Here is an 11,077-nt window from a genome sequence, read left to right as displayed (position 1 = left end):
TCTTTCCACTCTTAAAATTATATTTCAGACTTTTGATATTAATATTAAGATATTAAAGACTTTATTACCTCCAATTTTGGAAAACTGGATTTAAGACACTAAGACTTTTTAAGGATCTGCGGGAACCCTGAGGGTGATAGTCCCCTTAGAATTATCATTCAGGGGTTTCTGCAACTGGGATCAGTCCTTTAAAACCTTTAAATATAAATTGGTCTCAGGTAGAGGGATACTTAGATTTACATTTATAAGATAAAATACCTTCTGCTCAAGTAGAGCTCTTCGCAGCGAGACCCTTTGCTCCAACTCTTTCCTCTCACGGTCGTGCTGCGCGTCAGTCTGCATCTTGATCTTGCTCTGATAGGCATTCAGTAACTCCAGCTCCTGTTGCAGCTGCATCTTTAGCACCTGACACTCAGCCTCTTGTGCCTCATCCAAACGCAACTGAAGAGCAAGACAGAATGTGAGGTTACATTTAGCATTAAAAGATGGAGAATGCAATGTTAAACAAAGGTTATTTTTACTACCTATAGCCACTTTCACTCTTGAAACCTGTACAATTTACATAAATAGCACTTTTCCGGTAAAGGTAGGACACTCACAGCTTGTGTGGAGAGCATGTTATTGATGGAATGGTCGTACTGCTCAGCAAGGATGGCTAATTTTCTGGTCTGCTCCTCCTTCAATCTCTTCAGCACAAGCTTGTGGTCAGACTTGGGCGTGGTCTCCAGAAGGTGGTTACGCAGGGCCTTGTACTGTCGTGTCTGAATCTTACACGTGTCTTGGAACTGCTTCTTGATCTGCAGCTCTTTGGACTAGTGCAGATAACAGAAGAGGCAGGCGAGATCCATGAGACCATCAGGAAGTGAAAAGAAATTGCTACACAACAACACTTGCATTAACTCGGTAGTGTACACTAAACTAGTATGCAAAAAAACCCAAAAATACAAAAAAGTATGCACTACAGAATAAAGAAATTCATACTGGCTTTGAACAGCATGAGGGTAAGTGCCGATAAAATTCTAATTTTTGGGTAAACTATCCGTTTAAGAGTTTTTCAGCATAACCACAAGACAATGGCCCTTTATGCACCACATACCTTAAGGCTCTTGGGCTGTTGTCGGACCTCCATGACATGTTTTCTGCGCAGCTCTCGCTCTCTGCGTTTGTTGTACTCCAGCTGGTTGGTGAGCTCCGTCTGGTGCTGCAGGCGGATCAGCTCTGTACGCATCTTCTGAATGGTACCCAGCTGCCTCACCTCCAACTCCTGCATGGACTCATGATGGCGTAGGAGCATGGCGTGTTCAAGATCTTTCTGTGTCTGACGCTTATTGAGCTCCTGAATCAAGAAAGAACAGACAGAGAGTTCAAAGGTCTAAATGATCTGGAGAGCAGAAACGAAAGGTGCAATACAATTGAAAGGGAACATTTACGTCTTCTGATGCTTTTGGACAATTTTTATGTCACCCTTAGTGTCACATGGCAACCGAGAAAAAAAAATATGCTAGTCCTTTTCTCAGTCCTAACTTCACTTTTCGGAGCACTTTTTTCCCAATTACATTTAACTTGTTCTCAAGGTGATTTTATTGGACACATGAAGTCAGTCTCCCTCAATTTCACACAGGTGTAGTTCATCACAATAATCTGAGCAAAATATACATGTTACAGTTATTAGAAAAGTGACATTACCTCCCGTAAAAGGTCCTGCTCCACATTGTGTCTTGCAATTAGAATTCGCCGTTTAAAGCGGCGACACTCGAGCTCCAGGTACTGCCGCTGTCGGCGGAGCAGGTTGGCCTCCTCCTCTGCCTGGTAGTGCTGAAAGTTCTCCTTCTGCTTTGACAGCCACTCCTGCTTCTCCTTCTTAGGGGTGGACTGGTTCTCATTGAGCTCCTGAACACAGTGTGAAAAACATAATTGAGAGCAGAGGTTGCATTAGAAAAACTCTTTATCCAGAGTTGCAAAATTTCCATCATAGTCTACTTTATGTCATACTTGTTTTTATTTTACAAGTACTAGGGCTACATTCAGGGGCATAGCATCCATTATAATGGCATATACACATGAAAGTGGGCAGGCCAATCTGATAGATTTTTTGACTCCCCAAGCGCAAGTCTGGTGAAACCAAGGAATTCTACGCTGAAAGTTCTACCTGTCAATCAACCGCTGTGATGTTTCTTCCTTCTGCAGAACACAAACGAAGATTTTTAGAGGAAAATCTCAAATCAAATCACTTTTATTGTCACACAACCATATACACAAGTGCAATTGTGTGTGAAATTCTTGGGTGCAGTTCCAAGCAACATAGTAGTCGTGACAGTGACGGACATATACCAATTTACAATAAACATCAGATTTACAACACAATTTAAAATCTAATATACGCATAATTACACATATCACAATATACAAATACCAATTTACAATAAACATCAGATTTACAACACAATTTAAAATCTAATATACACATAATTACACATCACAATATACAAATAATAACATACAATGTACAGTATACAATATACACAATATAGAATACACATTATACAATAAAAGTATATATAGTATATATAAAATGTACAGTAGGTTGTATTGTACTGTATTGACATTCAGGCTGTCGGTTGATAGTAAGTTGCCAGTGTGTTGTTAAGAGAGAATATAATATAAAAATAATATAATTTATGACAGTCCGGTGTGAGATATAAGAGTAATAAAGTGCAGTGCTGATGTATTTTGATCATGGGAGATCAAGTGTTTAAAAGTCTGATTGCTTGGGGGAAGAAGCTATCATGAAGTCGGCTGGTGCGGGTCCTGATGCTGCGATACCACCTGCCTGATGGTAGCAGTGAGAACAGCCCATGGCCCGGGTGGCTGGAGTCTCTGATGATCCTCCGAGTTTTTTTTTCACACACCACCTGGTATATATGTCCTGGAGGGAGGGAAGCTCACCTCCGATGATGTGTCTGGCAGTTCGCACCACCCTTTGCAGTGCTTTGCGGTTGTGGGCGGTGCTATTGCCGTACCAGGTGGAGATACAGCCAGTCAGGATGCTCTCTACAGTGCAGGTGTAGAACCGTGTGAGGATGTGGCGGTTCATTCCAAACTTCCTCAGCCATCTCAGGATGTCGTCAGAGGCGGACCGGAACATCTCCCAGTCCGCGTGATCAAAACAGTCTTGTAGCGTAGAGTCCGATTGGTCCGACCAGCACTGGATCGTTCTGAGGGTGGGTGCTTCCTGTTTCAGTTTCTGCCTGTAAGCGGGCAGAAGCAGAATGGAAGAGTGGTCCGATTTGCTAAATGGTGGGCGGGGGAGGGATTTGTAGCCGTCCCGGAAGGGAGAGTAGCAATGGTCCAAAACCCGGTCCCCTCGTGTGTTAAAACTAATGTGTTGGTGGTATTTTGGTGCGACTGATTTGAAACTGGCTTTATTGAAGTCCCCGGTCACAATGAACGCGGCCTCAGGGTGCACGGTTTCCTGCTTGCTTATAATCCCATACAGTTCCTTGAGTGCTCGGTCTGTGTCGGCTTGTGGCGGGATGTACAAAGCAGTGATAATGACCGCTGTGAATTCCCTTGGTAGCCAGAATGGTCGACACAGAAGCATGAGAAATTCCAGATCAGGAGAGCAGAAAGACTTGATCGAATGTACGTTCCTCTGATCACACCAGGATTTGTTGATCATAAAACATACACCACCACCTCTGCTTTTACCCGAGAGGTTTTTCGCTCTGTCCGCTCGGTGCACGGAGAACCCTGCGGGTTCAATGACTGAATCTGGAATCTCAGCAGACATCCAAGTTTCCGTAAGGCAGATAATGCAGCAGTCCCTCGTCTCTCGTTGGAAAGAGATCCGTGCTCTCAGCTCGCAGAGCTTGTTGTCCAGAGACTGAAAATTTGCCAGTAGAATACTGGGTAGCAGGGGTCGATTTGCGTGACGTCTTACTCTGATGAGAACGCCGGCTCTGTTTCCCCTTTTCCTTTTGCGTTTTCACGGCCAGGCTGCCCAGACAAAGGGCTCCACTGGTGCATTTGTAAACAGAGGGTCGGCATTGAGGAATCTGAAGTCCAGTTTACGGTGTGTAATTGCAGAACCAATGTCCAAAATTGTTTGTCTGTCGTAGACAATAAGGCAGACAACATCCAAGAATTGTAAACAAAACACTACAATGTTGTGTTGGAGCTCGCAACGCAGCAGCCATACTCGGTGCCATCTTGAGTCCAAATAGCTCTGTAGGTCCATACAATGCAATGTGAATGGTGACCAGAACTTTGAAGCTCCAAAATGCACATAAAGACGCATAAAGGTAATTGAAACTCTGAAGCATTTTTGGGCTGCCACCAGCCATTTTTCACACTCAAATTTAAAAGCTCACCATGTAAACATACTGTGGACTAATTTTTTTTCAGACCCCCCCCTCCCCACATTCAGTCTAATTTTCAGTTCATGCACCACCCCCGTTTTTTAATCAAATATCTCGGCCTCTGAGTGGACTAGAAGCTCAATCTAAATGTCATTAGAATGCTGAGATTCTCCCCTTTGCGGTGATGTATGACGTTTTATCATCGATAGTCCATAACATATATTCCGATGATTTATTTAGCATGCTTTTCCTGCTGGATGGCATATTCTGTTCTGGAAATCTAAGATGGCTTATTTGTTAGGGAACTGCCTAAGGTAAAAGCAGAAATAATGTTTTTAGCTATTTGGGCCTTACAGCAGCAGTGATCGGCGCATAAAATGTCTATGTCTACTGAAGGGATCCAATCAATTTTATAAGAGAACAGACCAAAATGAAACTTTTTCTCTGTACCTCTTGACGTCAGCAGTCTCCTTGGCGATCATAATTTCAAACTCGATTACACTTCCCAGAACCAAACGTCAAGCACTAGGAAGTGTAATCGAGCTTGAAATCACGATGGTGCCTAGAGACTGCAATGACAAGATGTACAGTGAAAAAGGAGTTTTGATTTTTTCTTCTTAGATTTCTTCTGAAGATATGAATTAAACCATTGGAGTCATATGAATTACTTATATGCTGTGTTTATGTCATTTAGAAGCTGTAAAGTTCTGGCCACCATTCACTTGCACTGAATGGACCTGCAGAGCTGAGATATTCTTCTAAAAACCTTTGTCTGTGTTCAGTAGAAGAAAGTCATACACATCTGGCATGGCATGAGGGTAAGTAAATGATTAGAGAATTTTCAATTTTGGGTGAACTATTCAGTGTGAATTAGTAGGTGAACAAAAAGCTGTACCTAAACACTTCTTACATGTACATACCTCTTTCAGTTGCTCTTTGCGTAGCTTGTACTCTCGTTTCTGTGACTCCAGGAAGCTACTGAGCTCTTTCTTCTGCTGGGCCTGAATGTGCTGTTGGAACTTCTTCTCATCAGTGGAAAATAACTTGGCCTTCAGGGCAAAACATTCATAAAATAAGAAAAGACAAACAAGGGGCTCAACAATAAGTTGCCAATGTAAGAGATTTTCATGCCAGATGACGGAACTGTTACTTTCCCAATTGGGCAAGCTATTACAGCATATTGAAAACATTGTAAATTATTTGTAGTTTTTATTTTTTTATTTTTTTAAAGATAAAATGTTTAAGAAATATATATATTTTTCTGACACATAATACAAATATTAATCAAAAATGTATTCATTTCTGTGGTGGGACCTGACCCACTGGGCCAGCCAAGAAACATCCCCATGTCATCTTGATCTCCCCCTTTATGATTACATTAAAGCTTTTTCTACTGTTTTGTGCCTACATCTCTATGCTCTTTGTATATTTTCACACAATATACAGATTTACAGTCGAGATAAAAACAGAATTTGTATCATTTTCAGGATACGCTGTTTGTCTCACGCATCCACAAGTGTCTGACTTGTGACTGGCAAGTTTTTAAAAACTTTAAACTGTTTAAACTTTAAACTTAGCTAGTGTTCGCTTTTCATGCCGCTGTTGCACTCGCGGGTGATCTTGTTGAGCTACGATGGTTATTAAATTCCACCATACAAAGTGCGCAAAAGACATATCCCATCCTGTGCATGCACACACACATGCACACACATACGAGTGAGTTTGATAACCGTCTCTTTTTAAAACCGTGGTATACCAGGAAACCGTGACACCGTTACATCCCTACATTCAGTAGAATCTTTGTTAATGAAACAGCCCAACAAATGTGTGCATTTGGGTTTGGGCAGACCATGTGCCATGTCTTGTGTGTGCTTACATCTTTTTCCATGGCTGCTTGGTTTTTTTTCACCAGTTTTTCCATCTCTGTGGCAAAGCTGTTTCTCTGGGCCTCCAGCTCTTTGTCCAATCTCAGCCTGTGTTCATCCATCTCTGCTTTCAGCTTGTTCTCCAGAGCCATAAGGTGCTTCTGGTGCTGCCGTCTCATGCGCTTGTAACCAGACATCTGCTCCCTCAGCTCAGAGTCCTGCTCGTGTTCCTGCATCTGCCGTGTCACCTGAAGGATCGAAGAGGAGAAACAGACAAGGAAATAGAGGAAAAGTGAAGAAGAGGAAAATGATTAGATGGCAGCAAAAAAACATTTCATGAATGTTGAACATTTCAAGAACTCGAGACTGGGTGCAAACCATGAATTATTTTGATGGCAACCAGTTTAGGGTTGAGGGGCATTTAAAAACTCATCTGTGAAAATGGCCCCATTTACACCTTACATTAACATGCGTTTCATATCCCGATAAAAACTGGATATTTTTATGGCTGGATTGCATTTACACCTTGCAGTAAAATGTGTCTCCACTGTGATCGGATAAAGATCGACCAAAGTCACCCGCGCAAAATGGAAAAAACTACTTACATATTACAAAAGGCCGTGGTAACTGAAAAAGTTTCTTTTTACAAATTTTAAAAACATTGATGGAAAATTCAAATGCTTTCCATCACTCTGACAGTCAGAGATTTTCCTTCATTGAACATTTTTTGGCTGCCACAAATTCAATGATATCCATCTTGTGCTCTACGCTTGGTAAGTGCTAAATACAGTTGAAGTCAGAAGTTCACATACACCTTAGCCAAATACATTTAAACTCAGTTTTTCACTATTCCTGACATTTAACTGTAGAAAACATTCCCTGTCTTAGCTCAGTTAGGATCACTACTTTATTTTAAGAATGTGAAATGTCAGAATAATAGTAGAATGATTTATTTCAGCTTTTATTTCTTTCATCACATTCCCAGTGGGTCAGAAGTTTACATGCACTTTGTTAGTATTTGGTAGCTTTAACTTCCTTCCTGATGTCTTGAGATGTTGCTTTATATCCACATAATTTTCCTTCCTCATGATGCCATCTATTTTGTGAAGTGCACCAGTCCCTCCTGCAGCAAAGCACCCCCACAACATGATGCTGCCACCCCCATGCTTCACAGTTGGGATGGTGTTCTTTGGCTCGCAAGCCTCACCCTTTTTCCTCCAAACATAACGATGGTCATTATGGCCAAACAGTTAAATTTTTGTTTCATCAGACCAGAGGACATTTCTCCAAAAAGTAAGATCTTTGTTCCCATGTGCATTTGCACACTGTAGTCTGGTTTTTTATGGTGGTTTTGGAGCAGTGGCTTCTTCCTTGCTGAGCAGTCTTTCAGGTTATGTCGATACAGGACTCGTTTTACTGTGGATATAGATACTTGTCTACTTGTTTCCTCCAGCATCTTCAAAAGGTCCTTTGCTGTTGTTCTGGGATTGATTTGCACTTTCACACCAAACTATGTTCATCTCTAGGAGACAGAATGCGTCTCCTTCCTGAGCAGTATGATGGCTGCGTGGTCCCATGGTATTTATACTTGCGTACTATTGTTTGTACAGATGAACGTGGTACCTTCAGGCATTTGGAAATTGTTCCCAAGGATAACCAGACTTGTGGAAGTCCACAATTTTTTTTCTGAGGTCTTGGCTGATTTCATTTCATTTTCCCATGATGTCAAGCAAAGAGGCACTGTGTTTGAAGGTAGGCCTTAAAATACATCCACAGGTACACCTCCAATTGACTCCAATTAGCCTATCAGAAGCTAATTGCCTAAAGGCTTGACATAATTTTCTGGAATTTTCCAAGCTGCTTAAAGGCACAGTTAACTTAGTGTATTTAAACTTCTGACCCACTGGAATTGTGATATAGTCAATTAAAAGTGAAACAGTCTGTCTGTAAACAATTGTTGGGAAAAATTATTCGTGTCATACACAAAATAGATGTCCTAAACAACTTGCCAAAACTATAGTTTGCTAATATGAAATCTGTGGAGTGATTAAAAAATGAGTTTTAATGACTTCAACCAAAGTGTATGTAAACTTCTGACTTCAACTGTATGCTTCTCTACTGAAACTTGCAAGAGAAGCCTGGTATCAGGTGAGTGTTACGCGACCCATATAGTGAAAACAGGAGAGAGACGAGATATTCAATGTATTTCAATAATCCATGGGATACTGTTGTTCAGGTAACAAGACTGCAAGATGGCATGCAGTGTCTGTTGTTTTCTTCACATTTCAATGGCAGAATAAACAGGCAAGAACTTGCAACACAGTGCTTTAACAAAAGATGAATGTAGCATAACCTCATCACATAAGTAATTACTTAGTTAATGAAAACACATTTGCATTTACACCTTTGAATGTGGTCAGAATCCATCCCTGACCAACTCTGAATGTGGTTTTAATGATGCCATCTAGATCCGATTACAATGCACCTTGGGTGCATTTACACCGGTCATTTTATGTGGTCAAATGCAATCCGATAGCGATCCGATAATCAAATATTAATGCAAGGTGTAAAAAGGGGAAAAGGGTCATTCAAAGCGTATTTGTGCATTAAACCTGTTAATGAACATTTTCAAGAAAAAAAAAGATCTTACATCTTTTCTGAATTTAGGATAAAATTTAAAACCAACTCAAAGCACACAAATGCAAAAATCCCAGACTTATGGAATGTGATGAATCAATATTTTTTTAACTAAAAAAAAAAAAAAAAACTTAAAAACTAAGCGAAAATGACCCTACAATAGATCTTGTGAATACAGCAAATATTTTGCATATTTTTGAATCTTTTCTGTGCACTCAAGTAAGAACACCAGGTAAATGGGACTCAGTGACCTACCAGAGACGCTGTGCGAATCGTGGCAAAGTGCTCGCGGTTGCGATGGTGCTTGCGTTGTGGGGGCTGTGCAGGTGCTGCTGGGGCATCTGTAGGACCAGGACGTGTCTCAGGATCCTCATGGTAAACTTCCTCTCCTTCCTGAAGGTCACAAGAGCAAGAAAATGTATATCAGGCATAAACATGTTTACTGGGATGTAGAACATCTCTGATTTGGTGTGTACTGGAAGAGCATACGTTTTTTATTATGCTTTAAAGCGGTGTAATTTCTGCACCACTAGCAACACCAAACAGAATTGCAATAATAGATTGTTTTCTAACAGATTTCCCTAACGCTCCCCCGTTTGCCAGTTGTTGCACAAACAGATAGTCCCGCTCCACTCATGCCATTGGCCGAGCCAGTGCTGCTTTGTCGTGCTGGTCAGGATGCTTAAACAGCGCAATGTTTTGATAGCACCACAGAGCCACAGTGTTTACACATTTTTGGGAAATCATCCTACAGATGGCTTTCGTATAAATTTCCTTGCATATTAAGATGTTTTAATACTTAAAATAGTCTTAACCCAAGTATTTTAACAAAAAAACATGAAAAAAAAAATGACACTTCAACTTTAAGAAGAGGTGTATGAACGTACAGGCTTGAGGTGTATGACCGAACTGTTAGACATCACAGTGTGGTCCTTCTCCAGGTCATGGTCACTCTTGTCATCAGCAGCGTCTGGAAGGCTGTTCACAGAGCTGCTCTGAGAGCTTGCGCTGATGGACATGCTGGGAATGGACTGGTTACTGCCTACACTGCTCACTGTGCCCGTACGCCCAGCACCATGCTCCGGCTCCTAAACACACAGACAAAGGATGTTCAGTGCTCAGCACTGCTCATGGTCATTCAGTAAAAAAAAAAAAAAAAAAAAAAAAAACAACAAACAATTCTGTACCTCCATTTTCCAAAATCCAGTCAATGTTAAAATTACTGACCCCATATTGGTTGACCACTAGTTAAAATTCTTATACTAGGAAAGGTTTGAAATCTGACCTCATCTCCCTCCTGGGTCTCGGCTGTCGGACCGTTGTGGGCCTCCTGAAAGAGGATCTTTTTCATCTTGCGGTACTGCAGGTTGTCCAACTCTCGGACAGCGTCTTTTGTCCGCAAAATTAAGTCCATCAGGACAGATTCTGGCCTCTCTCGCTGGACGAAGGCATGCTATAATTTCAACAGAGTGAGTAGAAAACAAGGATGTTAGCGGAGAAAGTATTCCTGTTGATTACTGTGAAAAAAAAAAAAAAAAGTGACAAAGTCCATCCAAAAATTACAATTGTCGATATTTACTCTCATTCATGTCATTCCAAACCCATATGCAGTTATTTTTTCTTAGGAATGCTCCGGGTTCAATACAAGTTATGCTCAATCGACAGCATTTGTGGCATAATGTCGATTACCACAAAAAGTAATTGACTCGTTCGTCTTTTTCTTTAAAAAAGCAAAAACAGGGGTTACAGTGAGGCACTTATAATGGAAGTGAATGTGGCCAATTTCTTAACAATAAAATACTCAATGTTTCAAAAATATAGCCACAAGACAAAGGATATGCGTGTAAACATGATTTTAGTGTGATAAAATTACTTACTAACCTTTTCTGTGTAAAGTTATAGCCAAGTTTACAACTTCGTTCCCATGATGATGTCATGTCAACAAACCCTAAACGACTGCAAAAATAACAATTTAAACAACTTTACAGCTGAAATAATACACAAGTTTTAACAGTGCTTTTATAACATTTTAGGCTTCACATTTCTGTGTTTAACCCCTCCAAAAATTGGCCACATTCACTTGCTTGTAAGTGGCTCACTGTAACCTCGATTCTAGCTCTTTTTAAAGAAGAGGAGGAATGAGTCTAAATTAATTTTTATGGTAATCAAAAGTATGCCACAAATGCTGTCGCTTGAGCATAACTTGTATTGAACCCA

General features: G+C 40.8%; 1 protein-coding gene across 2 annotated transcripts in view; it reads right to left on the bottom strand.

Moving 5' to 3' along the window:
• Nucleotides 1–11,077, bottom strand: part of LOC127431350 (serine/threonine-protein kinase TAO1-like) — a 32,517-nt gene that overhangs the window by 7,085 nt on the left and 14,355 nt on the right. For both annotated transcript variants that reach the window (XM_051681768.1, XM_051681767.1), the window contains 9 exons: nucleotides 10,146–10,313; nucleotides 9,748–9,948; nucleotides 9,116–9,253; nucleotides 6,235–6,471; nucleotides 5,279–5,407; nucleotides 1,687–1,890; nucleotides 1,097–1,336; nucleotides 600–812; nucleotides 259–441 (listed from right to left, as the gene is read on the bottom strand). In XM_051681768.1, the coding sequence (XP_051537728.1) occupies nucleotides 259–441; nucleotides 600–812; nucleotides 1,097–1,336; nucleotides 1,687–1,890; nucleotides 5,279–5,407; nucleotides 6,235–6,471; nucleotides 9,116–9,253; nucleotides 9,748–9,948; nucleotides 10,146–10,313 (1,713 nt within the window). The remainder of the gene's footprint in view (nucleotides 1–258; nucleotides 442–599; nucleotides 813–1,096; nucleotides 1,337–1,686; nucleotides 1,891–5,278; nucleotides 5,408–6,234; nucleotides 6,472–9,115; nucleotides 9,254–9,747; nucleotides 9,949–10,145; nucleotides 10,314–11,077) is intronic.

Source organism: Myxocyprinus asiaticus, chromosome 40, assembly GCF_019703515.2.
Source record: "Myxocyprinus asiaticus isolate MX2 ecotype Aquarium Trade chromosome 40, UBuf_Myxa_2, whole genome shotgun sequence".
Lineage (NCBI taxonomy): Eukaryota > Metazoa > Chordata > Actinopteri > Cypriniformes > Catostomidae > Myxocyprinus > Myxocyprinus asiaticus.
The sequence above is the reverse complement of the archived record's forward strand: the minus strand, read 5'-3'. Positions and strand labels throughout refer to the sequence as shown.